This window comes from Sphaerodactylus townsendi, linkage group LG12, assembly GCF_021028975.2.
Source record: "Sphaerodactylus townsendi isolate TG3544 linkage group LG12, MPM_Stown_v2.3, whole genome shotgun sequence".
Lineage (NCBI taxonomy): Eukaryota > Metazoa > Chordata > Lepidosauria > Squamata > Sphaerodactylidae > Sphaerodactylus > Sphaerodactylus townsendi.
Window position 1 is genome coordinate 8185720 of NC_059436.1, and position 20540 is coordinate 8206259.

General features: G+C 45.2%; 1 protein-coding gene across 1 annotated transcript; it reads left to right on the top strand.

Moving 5' to 3' along the window:
* The first annotated feature begins 1949 nt into the window (after positions 1 to 1949).
* ATP6V1B2 (ATPase H+ transporting V1 subunit B2) lies at positions 1950 to 19841 on the top strand. Its single transcript, XM_048512860.1, has 14 exons — positions 1950 to 2094; positions 8441 to 8496; positions 9308 to 9406; positions 10047 to 10140; positions 10251 to 10328; positions 11600 to 11739; positions 12333 to 12434; positions 12643 to 12740; positions 13650 to 13773; positions 14626 to 14776; positions 16043 to 16125; positions 16893 to 16997; positions 17889 to 18018; positions 18108 to 19841. The coding sequence occupies exons 1-14, from the start codon at positions 1971 to 1973 to the stop codon at positions 18248 to 18250; spliced, it is 1527 nt and encodes a 508-aa protein (XP_048368817.1). The 5' UTR covers positions 1950 to 1970; the 3' UTR covers positions 18251 to 19841.
* The last annotated feature ends 699 nt before the right edge of the window (positions 19842 to 20540 follow it).

The following is a 20540-nucleotide window of genomic DNA, read 5'->3' on the forward strand; positions in this document are numbered from 1 at the left end:
TGTGTATCTAATCTGGAGGAACCGCGTTTGATTCCCAGCTCTGCTGACTGAGCTGTGGAGGCTTATCTGGGGAATTCAGGTTAGCCTGTACACTCCCACACACACCAGCTGGGTGACCTTGGGCTAGTCACAGCTTCTCAGAGCTCTCTCAGCCCCACCTACCTCACAGGGTGTTTGTTGTGAGGGGGGAAGGGCAAGGAGATTGTAAGCCCCTTTGTGTCTCCTGCAGGAGATAAAAGGGGGGATATAAATCCAAAACTCTTCTCCAAAACTCACTCTTCTCTATCGTGTGGGGAACAGAACATTTATGTTTCAGAGGGAGAAATCATGTTAAAGAAGCTCCTGTATTAAAGGAACACTTTAGGATGTATGTGTATAAGATTTTGAGTAGATAATCTAGTTACTGCCTATCATACTGTTCGAGAAGAGCATTTACTGATTGGATCAAACCATATTGAAATTGATTGTCCTAAAACAGCTACAGTGTGCAGGTTATCATACCATATGCAGGAAACCACCTGCATTAAATGCAAAGTTGGGCTGATCAGTTGTGCCCTCCCATGGCGCCCTTTTCTAAGTAACTGTTTTGACAGATCCGATCTGGAGGGAAAACATAGTTTCTCTTATATGATGAGCCAGGAAAACATAGTTTCTCTTATATGATGAGCCAGTATTTAAACACTAACAAAACAAATTAAAAACTTCTTCATTCTATTTGGAAAAGTTATGTACCCACACCATGTATTTGCCATTCTTTTTCTTTCCCTAGTCTGCTGCCGCCGCCGCCACCACCACAAAGGAGAAGAAAAGTGTGACTGTTGTGGTTGTGAAAAAGGAAGTAAAATGTGCTGAGTATTCATTTCCCTTTATTCAGCTTGATTCTCAGAAGCACTATCTCCTATGTTTACATTTATGGTTGACATTACTCTGCAGCAGTGGAGAGGAAGAATTCTGCACATGCTCAAAAGCAGTAAACTTTTTTACTTTATGTGCTGGGATGCATTTGAGAAAGCTCTGTAGCAGAAGATAGGTGGCACTGAGCTCTATTACTTTATATATTTGGATTTGAGTCCAGTAGCACCTTAAAGATCAACAAGTTTTTTAGGATATAAACTTTTGAGAGTTATAGTTCAAATCAGACACCAGTAGGAATTGAGACTTCAAAATCTTACAGCTTGAAAGTCTTGCTAGTCTCTAGGGTGCAACTGGACTTGAATCTAACTGGTCTACAGACCAACATGGCTACCCTCTGAAACTATTTACATATTTGAGTTTGGTTGACATTATTCTACAGTAGGGAGGAGGCACTCTGCACATGCTCAAGACTTTTAGCTTTGTATAGTCAAAGGCTTTCACATCCAGAATCAACTGGATGTTATGGGCTTTGTGTGGCTGTTGTCTGGTAGTTTTTGCTCCCAACATTTCACCTGCATCTACCACTGGCATCTTCAAAGGCATGTTTCTCTCCATGACACAATGTCACATACCTTAGGCTATATGACCGCTGCCACACAACCCAGAAAACCAACAACGACCATTTTAAACTTTCTTACGATATAAGTGCGTATCCGAGTGAAGTCACCCGGTATCACCGTCATGCTCCTGTACATAAGAGCACCGCAGTTTGTTGAACTGGGGGTGGAAATAATCCATCCCCGCGGAGAGCCTCCTTCCCTCGGTCCTTGGACGTCAAAAGAGCCACAAGAGAGTCGAGACATTACTGTATCGCTATTAATTTAATTCCACCCACCCACCAAGGAGTTTAAGCTCTTCTCGGTCCTCCCCATCAGCACGCTGGCCAGCTCCTTCTCCCCGCCCGGCACTTCCGGCTCTATTGGACTTGAACAAGAGGAAGGCGGAGAACGAAGCGAGCCTATTTCAGCGCCTGCGCAGTAGGGAGGGGCTGGGGAACGAAGCGAGCCTATTTGAGCGCCTGCGCAGTAGCACCGTAGCCCAGACGGGGAAACAAGATGGCGGCGCTGCGGGCGATCCGGGGGATGGTGAACGGAGCTGTGTCCGAGCTGAGCGGCGGAGGAGGCGCGCGCGAACAGGCGGCCGCAGTGACCCGCGACTACCTGTCCCAACCCCGCCTCAGTGAGTAGCAAGGCTAGGAGGGGAGGGAAATAGGGGAGGTCTGTCCGCGCACCCTTCCCGTCTTTTTCCCCAAGGGCGGCAAGGCTGCTGTCAGTGTGTGGCCCCAGCAACTAGGCGACCCCCTCCCTCCGTTCTTGAACCTTCTCCTCATTCAGGGCAGCGGGTGCTGCGAAACTTGGGGAGTGGGAGGTACTAGGCTAGGGTTCAGTCTGAAAACCTGGTATTTGTTTCTGCAGTGTAAACAGTGCTCCTGAGCATGTGCAAAGTATCTGCAACTCCCTACCCAGCTTAGTGAGCCAGTCATTTTCTTTCAGCCTAGGCGATAAAATATGAATGGGAGGGGACGGCATGTGCAGCCTTCATCTCCTGGGTGGGTGGGTGGGAGGGATTAAATTAATATTGATGCAATAATGTCTTTTGACATCCAAGGTCGATTTCCTATTTTCTCATCTCCCTGTGTATTTCTTTTCTGGCGAGACCTGATTCCTTCCTGGTTCCTGCTGTCTGTCTTGGTTCTGTTCTCTGTGTGTTCTCTTTTCCCTATTCCTCCGGCAGGCTTCCTTCTGGTTTTATAGCTTGCCTCCCCCCCCCCTTTTGGGGGGGGGGGAGGGTGTTTAGTGAGAATAGTTTCTTTGCCCTTATCCTTTCCTTTGTGTCTGAGTGATCGGCTATCACGTTTTTGCTTCTATGACTCGGATGTGGGGCTTGCTGCAGTGCCAGTTGAGGGCAAATATGAGAGGGCAGATGGTTTTGAAAGGGAGGGTAATCGGGTTAGAAGGCCTGCTTTACCAGGAGCTTCAGGGTGCTTTGGTTGTGGCACGAGATTGGAGCCTTGCTTTGAACAGCCGGTTTCTGGACTGCAGTCTTAAGCTTCCCTACTTGGAAATGAGCCCCACTGAGTACAGAGACTTTTGCTTTTGAGTAACAGGACCTAGAAGTAGGTTTCGCAACTTGCGTGGAGAAAAGGAATTCTCACCTGGTGGTGCAAAGGTGTAAAACAGCATAAGAACCAGAAGGCCTGAAATAGGCTGTGCTTGCTAAGTTGTTTTGTCACTGGTGCTGATAGGTGCCGTTCCGTGCACAAGAGAATCCCGCTGTCTGGCTCTTGTTTCCATACCAACTGAAGGGGCATGTGGTGGGTCCAGCTCTCTGTTGTGACTTGAAGAAGCTACCTTCCCTTCCTCAAACACAGCTATTCTGGGTCTTATTTGAATGGGAAATAAGAATAAGGGGTTGTGAAATATTTGTTCCGTAGGTTGACTAATCTGCTCTGAGTCTCAAGGTCATGTGGCATACTGCAGGATGAAACAGAATGTGTAGCAGCCCAGAGAGGCTAGATGGCCTAGTATTATGGGATGCCTAAGACTAACATTCTAGTGCATAAAAAGCTAGCATGTGTAAACAGCTGTTATTTCACCCTAGGCATGTGACAAGTAGATTTGTTGCTGCCAGATTAAAATTTAGGAGGAAAGACACAAGTATGCATTCATCGTGGGAAGTCATTTGCTTCCAGAAATGTGGCGGAGGAGGATAAACAGAGCTACCAGAATTGAAACTGAAGTGTATAATAACTGTATCTTGTTACATGAGAGAGGCTATTCTTTGTGGAGTTTCTCAGTGGTATCTAAAAGTGAGAGAAGCATCAATCAGGGTGTTACACAAAGGTTGAAAGCCCCATTATATCATTCCTGCTTTACCAGCTGAACATTTCAGGCAATAGAGGATGTGATTTTATGCACATGTCGGTGTAAATTACATTGGATTCAGTAAGACTTACTGTCAAGCAAATATCCAAGGATCTCTCTGGTCCCACATTAATATTTGAAGCTGGTTGTACTAAATCAGACTGTCTGTCCATCAACCTCAATATTGTCTGCTTAGACTGGCAGTGGCATGCCAAGGTAGAGGTCTTTCCTATTATCTATGACCAGATTGTTAACTGGAGATGCCAGGGATTGAACCTGGGACCTTCTGCATGCCAAGTAGGTGCTCTACCACTAAGCCATGGCCCCTCCCCAAATATATATGCAAATTTGTGCAAGACTTGTAAGCTTGTAGGTGACAGCAATCATGAGGTTTGAAAACAGTGTGTTGATTTTCACAAGAGATCAAACATTTTAGAATTGGAAAGGGGAGATTTTCCCAGAAGGGCTGGGAAATCTTGGCACTGTCTTCATGGAGAATGTATATGTTTTACCTCAATGAAGAATAAGAGTTTGGATTTATACCTCCCCCCTTCCCCTCCTGTAAGGAGACTCAAGGCAGTTTTCAAATTCCTTTCTCTTCCACTCCCCACAACAACCACCTTATAAGGTAGGTGGGGCTGAGAGAGGGACCTGAACAAACTATTAGGCTGGCCCAAAGTGCTTGCTTAAGAATGCACAGGAGTACAGGCTTCATGACCTAGCCCAAAGGTCACCCAGCAGGAATGCAGGAGTACAAAAGGAGTTCACCAGTTATGACTCTGCAGCTCATGTGAAGGAGTGGGGTATCAAACTCGGTTCTCCAGGTTAGAGTCCACCTGCTGTTAGCCACTGCACCACCCTGGCTCTGTGGATGTCCTGTGCTTTTTTCACCATATTCCCCTAAATAATCATGATTTATATCTTGCTTTTCTTTGCAATGAAAACCTAGAGCAGCTTACAGTATCATTCTACCCTCCTCCATTTTTCTTCAACATCCCTGTGAGCCAAGTTAGACTGAGGGTGCCTGGCCCCAGGGTCATGCGGTGAGCTTCCATGGCAGAGTGGGGATTTGACTCATCTGGATAGTCATTGAACAATCTAACCACAGTGCCTCTCTGATCCTCCTATTCTTTTCGATTAAAGACCGTGATGTTCCTGGACTATTTTGTTCTGTATTTAATCTAGCTTGCCTGTTGAAGCTAGACATGTGTTCATTGATGTTTACCCACTGGAGAATATATGGTATTAAACGCTTGCTCAGTTTTGGCATAACTTCAAGTGTACTAAATATTCTGTGCCATATACTTAGATGTGTTCAAGGAGGATTACAGGTTTGTCATCAAGCTACAGTGTATTTGTCGCAGTCACGGTATGTGAAGCCCAGATTCAGGTAGCCTCTTTAAGCCAGTTCTTTATCCACAAACCCTGGCAAGCAATACCCAACATGAATTCCCATCACCTTTGTTTTTAGGGCTGCAGTCAGTGGTGTACCTGCTTCATACTGAATTACCGTATTGGCTGGTCTTCATTTCTACAGTGAGTCTCACTGAATGGCTTTGTCCATGCATTGTCAACCAGTCTGAGTTCTTGAAGGAAAGGCAGGCTGCGAGTGCAGCAAAATAAACCACCCGCTTGGGTGATGGATAATATGTGTCCAGAGGTGTAGAGAAACACAAAACCAATGAGGAAGGAAATTAAGCTTGTCTTTCTATTCAAGCGATCAGTGCTGGGCTGAAATAGTATATCCTGATCCCATTTCTGTCATTTGTAGGCAGGAGGGGTATATACAAGCACGCACACTAAGCTGTTACAATTGTGCAGCCTGTGGAAGGGGGAAATCTGGCAGCACAGAGACTGCTTGGGCTTCCCAGCCTTGCGCAAGAACAGAAGTAAGCAGACTGGATTATATTTGTGCACTGTAATTTTGCCAAGAGTTTGCATCTAAACTAGCAGACTGCTTTTTCCCTTCACAAAGATATCTTCCTGAATACCTGTTAGACTGAAGTTTAAAGTCCAATTCTGTCCTCCAGCTTTAAGTGCCTGACTTCCTTCTCATTAGTGTTGTCATTCTGCTATGTTTTTCCTTTGGGGTGTCTGCCCTCTCCCTTCTCAAGCACTTGTGATTTTGAAGCAGCTTGTTTTCTGCTGCTCCAGAGACTAGGACCAGGAGTAATGGCTCCAAGGTGAAGGAAAAGAGATTCCACCTAAACATCAGGAAAAACTTCCTGACAGCAGGGGCTTTTCAATAGTGGAATACACTACCTTGGAGTGTGGTGGAGTCTCCTTCTTTGGAGGTTTTTAAAGAAAGGCTGGATGGCTATCTGTCAGGAGTATTTTGATTATATGTTCCTGCATTGCAGGGGACTTGATGACCCTTGGGGTCTCTTCCAACTCTATGATTCCAGTGTACATGGCTGCAGGCTAAGTGAACCAAAGGTTCTATTGTGGGTATCTTATTTATTATTTGTTTGCTAAAACATTTATATCCCACCTTCCTTCTTGGTTCATGAATAGCTAAAATGTCCCCGGCTGAAACCCCATCTTTCCAAGGATACCAGTTCTGTGTGTAGGTTTTAAGCAGCTAGTTAAACGAAAGAAATTTGACTATAGGAAAACTCCAGGAAATGAGTGTTTTGCCCAGTATTGGGAGGGAGGGAGGAAGTGTTGACAGAGAGTCACGAGTTAAGAGATTTTCTCTGGTTTGAGAAGAAAAGGATGGCAGACTGGATAATCCAGCTTTGAGCTCTAAACTTCCCTTGCCAGTCGTCAAAATACTCTCAACTGCAGACTTTATCAGCAAAGCTTTCTGTCTCTTCCTACATATAGGTGCCCAAATGCAACAAAAAGACCTGGTCAGTCAGCACATGATGGGTTGTATCTTGCTGAGTATTTTTGCATTATTCAGGTGGGCGGGGGGTGATTTTCATGCTGTGGCAGACCTCCAGTTCCCCTGGGAGAGCATTCTGGGGAGGGGGCTGCACAAGAAAGGACAGGCAGAGATATGCTTTAATCAGTGGCAGGACCCAAGCCTTTGCTATTACATTGGTGGTCTGACTGGTGTAAAACAAGATGCCAAAAGTCAGCCACATTGTCTGTTTTTGAACACCTCAAAGAGGCTTGGCCATAAACTTGGGCACGATTTTGGGATAAATAGTTTGTGGCTGTGAATTAACTACGAGGAATATTTCTCAGTACTGGCTGACTGAATGTAGCGGGCAGGTTGTGTTCAGGTTGGTTTGTCTTAGGCCAAAGCATCTCTTAGCAAAACTGTTACTTTGTTATTTCCAGTGTAAATATTTTGTGTTGACACAACACCACTTTTATGTGCATTCCTCCCTGGAATAGACCTGAACTGGCCATGCTTTTATTGCTCTGCCGCTAAGCCCTGAGTTGCTTAGTTAAGTGTCCCAAAACAAAAAACATCACCTACATGAATTTGCTGGATAGTTTAGCTAAATGTTCAAACACTTAAAATAGCTGATCATGACTATTAGAAATACACTATTTTGATGTAATGGCTTTGGTTTCAGTTCTTCAACACGTACTGAGCCTGTTTAAGTCACTGGCCCCCAGCATTCAGATGGGCTTGACATTTTAGTCCTACCTGTACTTGGCAAATGTTGCTCTTTCAGCTTCATCTCGTTCATGCTTACCTGGTTGTAAATTCTGCTAAGTTTTGTGTCTCTTGACTGTGCTTAGAATTGCCTTATGAATCATATTAGTTTGTTCTGCTGTTGTAGGAACAGGCCTGTTCCTCTTTTCCCCAAGTTCCAGGGCTGGTTGATTCATGATTAGCCCATTGTCTTGTGAGCCTGGCAGAGCCTTGTGGCTCACTGAAACACTTCTGTATTCGCAGATCATGTGAGACTGAACTCAAACATTTGATGACCCTGGGGAGGGTAAGAGAAAATTCCTAAGTGAAGAACTTTTGTTCCTTCCTAATAGGTCTTTACCCCACCCATCTCCTTGCCAATTTCTGAAGGAAGTCATGTAGGATACACTGGTGTTCCTTATACCTAGGCATTCTTCCTGAGGTTAGAAGCAATGGAAAGGTGGCTGAGTTCCCAAGGAAGTTTGTGCCATGCTGGGAATCTATTGCATTAGTTTTTTAAGGAAAGGGAGTTTGTTGTCCTCTCCAGGAGTTATATAGGTAGTAGCAAAAACCGGGATTTCAAAAAACCTTTTCTGGTGTTCCTGGCAAGGAGTCCTTTGTATCCAGCATTGTGCACTCATAAAGGACAAATGATACTCATCTGAAAGAAAAGGGTTTTGCAACCTAAGCAGCAGAATGGTTCATCTGAAACTGACTTCCCCTGGAGTCAAACCACTGATCCATATAATGCCATGTAGCATATTGCAGCACTTCTCCCTTGATTGGGGTCTTTCTTGGCCATGCTACTTGAGATCCTCATCTGGAGAATACTAAGCATTGAACTTCAGATTTTGTGCATGCCAGACATAGGCCCTGCCTTTGAACTGTGAGGTCTCCCCTAGTAGTTGGCTGGAGCTGAGGGCCGAACCCATGCAGAAAAGGTGTCTTTGAGGGATAGGTGCTGCCTCCATGGCTGCAGAACAATGCATCATCCCTTCTGTCAATGTGGTTTTCATCCAAAACTTATTACTTTGTCCAAATAAGGTTTTGTTTTGATTAACTTCTACAGCATATAAGACAGTGTCCGGAGTCAATGGACCACTAGTAATCTTGGATCAAGTGAAGGTAAGACTTCTAATACATTTTATAGTACAGATTGTTAGTTTGGGAAGCACTGTGCTGGGCACTCAAGCAAGGTCTAATTTGCATTTCCTTTGGCTTGTACCAAAATTAAAATGCATAGAAAGCCTTTAACTGTAAACTACCAGCCACAATTGAAAGGGTCATATTCTGTTCATGATTTACAGACTTTAGCTGGCATCTTAAGCATCAGTCAGAATTTTGTGCAATTGAATGTTTTCCAAGAGGCCTGATTTCAGTGCTAATACAGAGCCTTTGTGGGGCATGTAACAGCATTGCTCTGTCACCTGTTTCACCTGCCTGTCATTTAGTCTGTAGAAGAGCCCAAGGGAAGAATTTCCAGAGAGCAAGGTTTCCTCTCTGTGTCAGGAAATGTGTCAGGCAATGTTTCTGATAGAGCACCATTGATCTTCTAGAGCTATGAAGGTAGATTGTGTTCCATGCTTTCATCATGGTGAGAGCTGCTACAGACAGGGCTTGCTTTGATAGGAAGCCAACCTAGCAGTACTACTATTTATCAGGTATAAAATGCTGGAAGAAACTTTGGGAAAGGGGGCACTGCTATGTCTGATTTTTGTTGGTTTTAGTGTTAGAATTCCAGGCTCAATCAAAGTGAATGAGGTGGCAGACACTTGCTGAACTCTGGAATTCTAACTGTAACATGCACCCAAATTATGATTGTTTTGAATCTGAGGTGTCTGAACTTTATGAACAATTTGGTACGAATGATGTTTGCATTCATTTATGTTCTGAACAGAAACTGTTGACCTACCTTACCTTGATTCCCATGGCTTAGTTTCCTAGATATGCAGAAATTGTGCATTTGACACTTCCTGATGGAACGAGGAGAAGTGGGCAAGTGTTGGAAGTCAGCGGATCCAAAGCTGTGGTCCAGGTAAAAAGCAGAGCAGCACATTGGGTAGTGTGGATGGCCTGTCCTTTGACTCTCTTTTTGTGTAGACGAAGACCTTTTGGGTGTCTTACAGATGTATAGAACCCTTTATTCAGGAACCTAGATCAACAGAATCCTTAAGCAGTAATTAGTAGTTATTGCAGAAATCACCAAATTCTTCTGCAAATGCAACCACCCGATCTGTCCTACATGGGCCAAGCTTTATTTTTGGGTGGCAATGTTGATTTATTCACCCTGGTTAACTTAAAATACAAAGTTGTCTTTTCTCTCCCCACCCCCCACCCCACCCCCCCTTGGGAGCAAAGAACTTGGTTGCTGAGAGAAGGAAGCTTTAAGCATGAACTGAACAGAAACTTAGAGACCATCCCACAGGTGGTGCAGTACAGCTTGCCTGTGATTGTGTGAAGGGGGGGAGAGAGGGAGGGAGGGAGGGAGGGGTGTAGTTACCCTCCCTTTCTTTTCAAATCAAAACAACCTTACTACATCATCGACATACAAGGTTCTCCGAATGCTTTCCTAGCTAGTGTCTACGTTGATTAGAAAAGTATCCTGCTTAATTATTGAAGCAAGAACTTCCATTGCCAGACTTCACAGCTTTTGAAAAAATACCCTTGTTTTAAAGGTTTTTGAAGGAACATCAGGAATTGATGCTAAGAAAACATCTTGTGAATTTACTGGGGATATCCTTCGAACCCCAGTCTCTGAAGACATGCTTGGTATGTACAAGACCTTGGACTGACAGTATTCCCATGAATGCCTGCTTTTCACATATAGCAAGAATTGCTGCTCTGTTAATATAACTGCTGCTTTTTCCTTGACTTTCAAGGGCGTGTGTTTAATGGATCAGGAAAGCCCATAGACAGAGGTCCGATGGTCTTGGCTGAAGATTACCTTGATATCATGGGTATGTTTGAAGAAAATGTCATTGAACACTGAGGGGGCAAGTCTGATGTTCACAAATGGACTGACAGCTGTAGTGCGTATAGGTTTTTTCCCAGCATAAATAAGGAGTTCTGTTAATATCTGTTGTACTGATCCCCAAATTAGGCAATCTGTACTGTACCCTTTCAGAGAATGGCATTCAAAATGGCCTTTTCAAGTCTGCCCTTTAGGTTTGGTTTAATCATGGCATTTACCATGCACAAGCTTAGTTTGCTTGTGTTATGTTCGTTGGCCGTTTCTGTTTGGTATTTTTAGCATTTCTGTGCTGCATTCTTGACAAATGTTCTCAACTATTCTCATGACAAACATTCTTGAAAACATTGATAAACATTCTCTTACTATTTTAAAATAGCAAACAAAATGGTGACTGTCTTAATTTTAAAAAAAGTTACAATGCAGAAATCTACCAGCAAGACCCAAAACAAACAAGAAATGTTCAGCTTTTTAGCCCATTTCAAAAGCAGTGGTTAGAGTCAAACTAAGTGCTGATTCAAATCCCCATTTTGCCACGAAGCTTTCTGGATTACCTTAGGCCAGTTGGGTCCACGCAACCAACCTGCCCTGAAGGGCTGTTTTGAGAACGAAAGTGACAATGATGACATAAGCCAGGGATCCCCGTCCTTTTTGAGCCTGCAGGCACATTTGAAATTCTGAAGCCGCATGATGGACACAGCGACAAAACGTTTGCCGCAGGAAGCTGAGCCAGCCACAGAACAATAGCCACAGCTTAACTTCAGCAACACAGCATAGATCCTTGTGCTATGGTGGCAGCTGCTGTGAAAGCAATGTTTTTAAAAATCTGTTCGGCCCATCCAATAGTCAGTCAGAAGCCTTGCTGGGCAAAGTCCTACTTGGCCCCTCCCACTTCCTAAAAACACCTGGCGGGTGCCAGAACAGGTAACATGGCACTCACGAGCATCACACTGAGGAGCCTTGATATATGCTGCTTTGGATTCCCATTGGGAAGAAAAGCGGCATATAGGTATCTAAACAGGACAGTGACTTATTTGCAGTTGGTTAATAGAACGTACCCAGCCATGTTTCCTTCAACCTATGTTTAAATGTCTGACATTTTTGATCAGCAGTCATGATTGATAAAAGTAAAAGTGATAAAAGCCATCAAGCCTCTTGGTCAAAATGCTGGATTTTATATCCTTTCCTTGAAGTTGTATTAATCTGTTGTTAAAATGAAGCATGGGCTTTCAAATGATTCCCCCCCCCCTTATGAAATAGGTCAACCTATCAATCCTCAGTGTCGAATTTACCCAGAAGAGATGATTCAGACGGGAATTTCTGCTATAGATGGCATGAACAGCATTGCCAGAGGACAGAAAATCCCCATTTTCTCAGCTGCTGGCTTGCCCCATAATGAGGTATGTGCTTTAACTACATTGAAAACAATAAGAATCCTAGCTTTCTGTATGTACATTTCCTGGAACTATTTGTTGGTGGGGTTTTTCCCTAGTTGTAACTTTGCCTTTTTGAGCCAGATCAGTAATTCTTAAAAAGAAATCGCATCTTCTAGTGCTTTCCAGACTACAGTCTTTTCTCCTGCAGCTGGCTTTCAAGCTAGCTTTCACTGATCTAGAGATAAAATGTGTGCAGGTATGAGAGATGTGCATGGGTGTGGCAGTTAACTTAGAATCATAGAGTTGGAAGAGACCCCAAGGGCCATCAAGTCCAACCCCCTGCAGTGCAGGAACACACAATCAAAGCAACTTCTCTACACAAGGAGGAAAAAATTCCCATCCTTCCAAGAATTTGTCACTCTCCTAATTGAGTTTCAGTTGCTCTACTTCTCGGTGCCGAGTGGAAAAATTCCAGCCTACGTAACAGCTGTCTTGTTCTTGACACATGCGAATGCAGACTGTTTCCAGTGTCTCCCTCCTGCCTCTTTAGTTCTTTATGGAAGTGAATGCCTTGTGTGTGGAAGACATGAGCAGCTCTTTCAACCTTTCTCTTTCAGATAGCAGCTCAGATCTGTCGCCAGGCAGGCTTGGTGAAGAAATCCAAAGACGTGATGGACTACAGCGAACAGAATTTTGCCATTGTGTTTGCTGCTATGGGAGTAAGTGGGTGAATGGGGAGGAGGGAAATGGAAGCAGGTCTCTCTGCCTGCTCTTCCTGCAAGCAGCTGGAATAAATTAATCATCCCTTATGAATTAACAGCAGTCTGAGCTGATAAAGCTTGTTGAGCCTTTTGATGCATTAGAAATCTTTTGAGAACTGAAGTCTAAGTCACCTTTTTGCTTTGCAACCAATCATCTGTGCTGTAGGTGAACATGGAAACTGCCCGGTTCTTCAAATCAGACTTCGAGGAAAATGGCTCCATGGACAACGTGTGCCTCTTCTTGAACTTGGCAAACGATCCAACGTAAGTAGGTAAAACGTGGCACTAATCCCAACAGGAAGGAAGATGGGAAATGAGAAAAGGCTTCTTCCTGAAGGAAGTCATTGTGGGGAGAAGCAAGCGGAGTGGATCATGAACGGCTCAGAAGCTCCAATCTGCACTTGTGCATTTCCCTCATTTGAAAGAGTAGAGTTTCCTACAGTGCAGTTAAGGTGACACGGGACAGCCATCATTGAAAGCCCAAAGTCACATGGTCCCATCTCAGGCACTGAGAACGATTGCTTAAAAGAAAAATGACCTGCAATACACACGAAGCTCCCTAATGTCATCAGACGGTGCAAAGAGCTCTTATTCCTGTACTGAGAAGTGGGCAGGAAACAGGTTTGCAGTATAGGTGTGCAATCCTGTTCTGTGTTCTGTCTGTAGTTGAAGGGTTGACTACATTGACAGTTCCTTCCAATTTTCCTTCTTGCTGCAGACCCAACTCCCCCACCCCATGACATTCCTGGGGGTCTCCTATCCTCCAGAAGAAGCATTTTGTGGAGAACCGGGGGGGGGGGGGGAGGAAAGTTCTGTTCTAGTAACAATTAATTTGCATGAATGGCTCTGTTGACAAAAGTTGATAAAAAACAGTAACGAGCTGTATATAACAGTAATTAGCTCCCAAGTGAGAACTATAGTGAAGTAAACTTTAAACTTGGAAAATTCTGTTCCACTGCTGGAAAACTAAGTCTGGATCTTGCACACAGTTTAATATTGTGCTTGTAATATCCTCCCGTTCAGTATGTGGGAGAAACCCTTGTCCCTTTCCTTGACTGTTGAGTCTAATTTCTATTTTCTTAACTGGTTTTTCAGGGAGTGCCCTTTAGCTTGTGTTTAATACTAGCTGACTGTCTGAGACTCTGTTAATCAACCTCTGATGTTCTTTTCCAGCATCGAACGCATTATCACACCTCGCCTTGCTTTGACCACAGCAGAGTTCTTGGCTTACCAGTGTGAGAAGCATGTCTTAGTTATCCTGACAGATATGAGCTCCTATGCTGAAGCGCTGAGAGAGGTATTTGTTGACCCTGTTCAGTATATAATGCCTCTGCTATTCCAAAGTGGGGTGCGATGACTTAGAAAGTGGAAACTCTTAATTCCCAGAGACTGAGTAGTATCCCTGGCCATAAATGACTTCAAGTTAACAAAATCATATTCAAGGAATGGAAAACAAATTGTACCAAATTATTGAATTTTCTGTCCAATTATGAAATCTGTGTTCAAAAATTACTGCAGTAAACCTGCTTATTGTTCTAGATTAATAAAATTTTTGAACGCTTGATTGTGCACTCACTCCCTTTCCCCCTTTTTTACCTCTAAGACAGTCCCACAAAGAGGCTCTGAATGAAATTTAGAAAGGCATGTCATAAACTTGCAAACCTTGCAATACATAACTTCCCCTCTTCCTGATCTTGGGGGCTGGACAAGGTTGAGGGCTGCCCTTGGTATTTTTCACACCTGGTTTTCTGAGCCTGAAGCAGAAGAAATGCTCACTTTTTGATTGAAGGATTCTTCCTGTGTTTCCCAAGCTTCCAGTTTGGTGTTCTGCTACTAGCACAACATCTAAGAGTTGTTCCATAAAGATGTCCTGAGATGTTGTCCTGCAGGCTTTGCACAGCTGTTGTAAGAGTTGGTTAAGCATCCAACAAGTGTACTTGGTGCTTTGTTGTGCAAGAAGGGGAGTCTAAGTAAAGAGGAGGAGTGGGTGTTGGCCTTTTAATGGGCCTCTGATCAGCATTGTTTTCTGGAGGGGGGAGGGGTGCTGTATGGCCTAGGATTGAAGGGATTTTTGGTGCAGGTGATCTGCTTTTTATGCCCTCCTTTCCCCATACGCTTTTTTGCTAAGTTCCTTTTTTATTTTCTTCAGGTCTCAGCTGCCAGAGAAGAAGTTCCGGGCCGCCGTGGCTTTCCTGGTTACATGTACACAGATCTGGCCACTATCTATGAACGAGCTGGAAGAGTAGAAGGCAGGAATGGGTCCATTACTCAGATTCCCATTCTTACTATGCCCAACGATGGTGAGTCCTCATTGAATGGGCTTTTATATCTAAGTGGGCGTCCTTGCATGGGATTGATAGCCCTATTTCTGACAGGCAGGGTGGTAATTGCATTGGGATCGATGGGCAGCCCAGTTCCTGTGCAGTTAAGAGTTTAGAAGAGATGAGGAACCAAAGCTGATTACCATTTCTTGATGGCAGTGAGCATTAACTTGGCACTTTAAATGGTGTGGCTTTCACATAAGATCCTCGAGGAGGCCCTGTTCAATACCCTTGTATTCTAGAAATGATGATAAACTGTTTGGGCATAGCAAGATTGAGAGGTGTCCAGAATTTTGCATTCCTGTGGTCAAAGAAGAAGAGTTTGGATTCATACCCCCTGTCCCTTTCTCTCCTGTGAGGAGATTCAAAGAGGCTTGCAATCTCCTTTTCTTCCCTCCCACAACAAACACCCTGTGAGGTGGGTGAGGTTGAGAAAGCTCCAAAGAACTGTGACTAGCCCAAGGTTACCCATCTGGCATGTGCTGGAGTGCACAAGTTAATCTGGTTCACCAGATAAGCCTCCACAGCTCAAGTGGCAGAGCAGGGAATCAAACCCTGTTCTCCAGATTAGAGTGCATCTGCTCTTAACCACTACACCACCACAAAGAGAAAGGTTCCTAGGCACCTTGCTCTCCTTCTCCTGTTTCTTCTTTCTGCCAGGACAGAATCTTCTAGGTTAGTGTTTTCCAACCTTTTCAACATCACGGTACCCTTGACCTCACTCTTCATATCTCACGGTACCCCTGCCATCCCCCCACCTTCCCCTCTCAGTGCCCCTGCCACCACCACCCCTCACCTTCCCCTCCCAAGGTGAAGGGAAGCACTGGGGGTGGGTGGGAATTGGCTGCTGACCTTGCAACAGGCCCTGCCTCCTGGGCCAGCTCCATGTCCTTGCTGCTGCCCACGGGAGACACCACAAAAGTGAGGGGGGCCGGTAGTGTTGCTCCGGTACCTTTGGGACATGCTCACGGCACCCCAGGGTACCACGGAACCCTGGTTGAGAATCTAGTGACTTCTTTTTCAGTCTTCTTCCCAGGCATTACACATCTTCCCTGTCCTATGAGAATCCCTGTTCTTGTTGATGCTGGCTGACAGCTCAGTTGTCAACAATCCTGCAGCTATTTCCCTGGCTACTGGAAGAAAACACCAGTCTTGTTTCCATCCCTCATATTGGCTGAGTCTTGCTGCTGTCCTCTGACATGGCCAGAGGAAGATGGGGAACATTAACATGCCTTCCTTCCACAGATATTACCCACCCCATCCCTGACTTGACGGGATACATTACAGAAGGCCAGATCTACGTGGAAAGGCAACTGCACAACAGACAGGTCAGGCTGCTGGATGCGGGTTGGGGGGGTGGGTTGTTGAGTTGGCTATGGAATGAAACTCCTCTCTATCTCTGGCAGTTGTAGTTTCACACTGTGCTGCATGCCTCAAAATTTCAGGTTGTTTGATCACAAAAAGTGTATCATTAGCACATAACTTGAAGGCCACTGAGTGGTTTAACCAGGTTTCAGTTCAGCCATGGAATACTGGTGTTCTTTTAAGACTGCAGGAAGCTCTATTGTTCCGTTGCTGCTGGAAGGTTTCCTGCACTGATTTAGATCTGTTTGGAAGCAAATGACCTGCTTTTAGAGTCACGTCCCTTGATATAAGGCAAGTCCAGAGCACCTTAAGATCTGTCATAAGTTAATACTGACATAAATTGTATTAATCTTTATGGTGCCTGTAGACTCTTGTTTTGCTGCTATAGTAACATCTGCCCATCTGGACTGTTCCTTGAGGTCAGGGTAAGAGATATCAGGCAGACGTATGTTTGGGAGCAGTATCCTGGCTCATTGCCTTGTCCACAGCACTTTTATCCTTCCCTGCTTCTGAGGACACATGGCCATCCAGTTCATCCTCACAAATGCCTTGTGCAGTGGATTTTGGCATAAAGAGAATGATTGGTCCAAGATCAGCCAGTGACAAGCAGGGATTGGTCAAGGATTCCATTCACTTTCCTAAATTAGCAGGTTTAATCTCTTGCCAGCCACACATGAACCTACAGTTCTTTGTTTTCAGCCATTGTTTAAACTTGTCTGTCTCCTTCCAGATTTACCCACCTATCAATGTACTTCCCTCTTTGTCTCGACTGATGAAGTCTGCTATTGGAGAGGGGATGACCAGAAAGGATCATGCTGAGGTTTCAAACCAGCTGGTAGGTGTGACCTTAATTCCAATGTGCAGGCAGAGGTGCAGTGCAATGGAAATATTAAACATGTTTGTTAAACAGCCTGATCCAAAGGGTGGGGGGCGAAACATCTCCTGTGAGCAGAGTGGATTTATGCTGACATGTTTGCCTCCTCTGCCACCGCAAGGGGCACCCCCCGCTGGCAGCAAAGAGCGCAAATATGCCAGGATCCAGCCTCTCCTTACCTTTCCAGTGATAAATTTCAGAAGTGGGGTGCCACCACAAAGTTGTGCTGGCATCCAGGTGGACACCAGCGCAGGGGAGGGTGAGCTGCTGCATTCCCAGGGGTGGAACTGACTTTAGTCAGCTTCCACCAGGGCTTTGGGGCTGGGAGTACCATGGCCAGGGCCTTGGACTATGTCATCTCCATTGAGGCTGTAGAGGGCTTTCCAGGCAGCCAAGGTTTTCTTTGTGTCAGCTGCCTCCCTATGCCACCTGAAAGTCCTCTGGAGGTGGTGCAGCGGCATAGCAGAAGTGCTGTTCCCGGCCATTGAACCATTTATTGATTATCAATAAAATGGATTCTGTATGAGAACAGTTTAAACAGCAGCAAACAGTGAAGCCAGTGTCAACCGTAATGCAAAACAAAGCAGAAATTATTTTAGTTTGCTGATCTGGCTTTTAGAGACGACAAAGGCAAAAGGTGATAAAAAAATCAGTTCAGGACAAACAGTGCCATTAAACCAAATGCCTGGGGAAATGATCAAGTTCAGATCTTGTGCCTAAAGCTCAGCAGACTTGCTGCCAGGCGAACCATTGCAGGGAAAATTCCTAGCTTTGGTGCCTTGTTCTGCTCAATATAGCTTGACTTGTAGCATCTTAGCTGACCATCTCTGACCCCTCTTTTCTTCTTCTCAGTATGCCTGCTATGCCATTGGGAAGGATGTTCAAGCCATGAAAGCTGTTGTAGGGGAGGAAGCCCTTACTTCAGACGATCTTCTCTATCTTGAATTCCTGCAGAAATTTGAAAGGAACTTCATTGCTCAGGGTAGGTGTAGGGCAACGTGTGCCCTTATTACTGTTGTGGGAGTCTCAGCCCTTATCAGTATGTGATCATGCCAATGGCTATCTTTTCAGGGCCCTATGAAAACCGCACTGTTTACGAGACACTGGACATCGGCTGGCAGCTGTTGCGCATCTTCCCCAAGGAGATGCTGAAGAGAATCCCTCAGAGCACCCTGGCAGAATTCTATCCTCGAGACTCCACTGCAAAGCACTAGCCGCACCTTCTAGCTTTGTGAAAATGCTGGTTTTTTTCTTCCCTTGTGTTGGTGTTTACTTGTCCTCCCTGTAATTAAACCAAGAATAAGTGACATATTTGTGCCAGTGTTGCTGATGGGCTTAAACTGACAGAGTTTAAAATATACCCCCTTCTTAGACAGCTGGGTCCTGAATGGTTTACATTAGCAGGGGTGGCCAGGGGTTGGTCCATCTTCACCATTGCATCATACTAGCTCTGCCCGCTTGATTTATTGGGGCGACATTTAGAAATGCTTGAAGGCTGCATTTTTGTTTGGGTATTGGAACTGTGAACACTTGTCACATGGAAAGGCTGAGTTGAGCAAGTAAAGGGGAAAAATCTCTTCCTTCCTCAGGTCATCCTGGTCCATTCACAACTTTTTTCCAGACTGTCCTACAGTGTAGCAAAGATTTGTTATTCTATAAGTAGCTGAAGGGATGAGGAGGGGCATCCATAACACAGCAAGATGATTGCCGTGGCACATTGAACTCACAGATCACCGCTCGTTGCAATTTTGGCTGAGAGAATGCAGAGTGATGAAGTTGCAAATGTTTGTACGCCTGGTGCTTGTTCGGTAACAGTTGCAAGATTCCTACCTCTTCGATGAATTTGGCTGGGAAGCCGCTGCTTGGACTGCCAGTTGAATTGGTGCAACGAACCCTCTGTCAGCACTTTTTCTGAATGGTAGCATAGTAAGGGACACCCTGCACCTGTTCCCCTCAATTCCCAAATAGTTACAGCTGGAATCCGGTGCTCAGAGTGGCTGTCCCCCACTGCTAATAAACACTTATCCTGAACAGTATTAGTCTTCACAATATAAGCCCATAAGGGCAGCTCAGTGCTGTCAGATGCACACCACAAAAAAACCCCAAGGTCTGAACCTGGCAGGAGTAATTCGTACCAAATGAAGGGCAAGGGCAGCATGAACGCGTGAGGGGACTATTTTAAATTCTGTTAAACAGCACTTTTAGGTGACACCGGGCTTTGAACCATATCTAGTCTTGGTTTGTGATTTTAACCAACTTCCAAACTTGGAGCTGGCTAGCTGTGTTGAACTGGGCAAAAGAGCTTAAGTTCATAGGTCGCTGACATACACTTGCACGGCATAGACTTCAAAGCTCAGGGCGAGTGGGATTGCTGTATCTTCCCAGCCTGCCTGCCAGGCTCTTCCATGTGGCTCTGGTGATCCAGGTTGCAAGCTGTTGGCCCACCCTCCTTGCTGATAACCAGGAGCTGGCTCAAAAAGGTTTGTGATGGCTCAGGTGGCGTAGAGTGCACCAGCTCCAGTATCTCCCCCCCCCACCCTGACGCAGACCTTCCAGCTCTCTCCTATGCAGATCTTCCTCGTACTGTTTTTAGTCTGTGTGCTCCGTAACTTGGGTGCAATCGCCTTTTTTGTTCTTTACTCTAGTGCATTCCATCGAAGTTGTGTCAATTCTATTTTTCTCTGGACGAAGGCGGGGGATCGGGGGTGGGAGATAGCATGAGACTATTTTAATGTAGAAAAAATGTGATATCTAAATAAGTTAAACATGGAAAAATAAACATCGAACAAAATGAGTGTTCATTGATTGATGAGTGGTTGTGTTTTTTTGGGAGGGGGTGTCACAAATCGAAATATTGGCAGTGTTGTCATTCTGTCTTCTGAAAGTCTGAACGTACCACTTGGAGGAAATTTAATGTTGGCCTTTGGAGGGAGTACGGTCCTTTCCCTCCCACATGTTTTGCAATAGATCTGCACCTGATGCTGGTGGGGGCAAAGGAGTTCCGCAGTGCAGGCACCCATCCGAGGGCTCTGAGCCTGCAGTCCTGAATCAGCCAAGCTCCTGCAACCAGCACCACTATTTGCCAGTGCAAGACAGTTGATGGGAAGGCAGAGGGGCACTTGCAGGCCCATGACTTTGAGGGGTATGCTGGGGCTACCAGTCCAGGCTCCCTGCTCTGCCATTCAGCTTAATGGATGATCTTGCTTTCCCCCTCTCCCCCCTTGCTGAGGCCTCTATAAGCCCATTTGCCTGCTGAGCTGCTGCCTGGCTTATGTGGGGGGGGGGGCTTCAGCTGCTCCTACCTCTCTGCAATAGCACCAGCTCTCACACATGCACCCAAGAGGGGGTGATTTGGTAAAAAAAACCCAATAACACCACCCACCCCACCCCCCAATCCTTATTGGGCTTTTGGGAAAAAATTTTAACTTGAGAAAAAATTGGCAGAGCCGAATAATCTGGGAGCTGATAAAGCTGAATATGATTCGGCTTTGTCAGTTGAGAGAA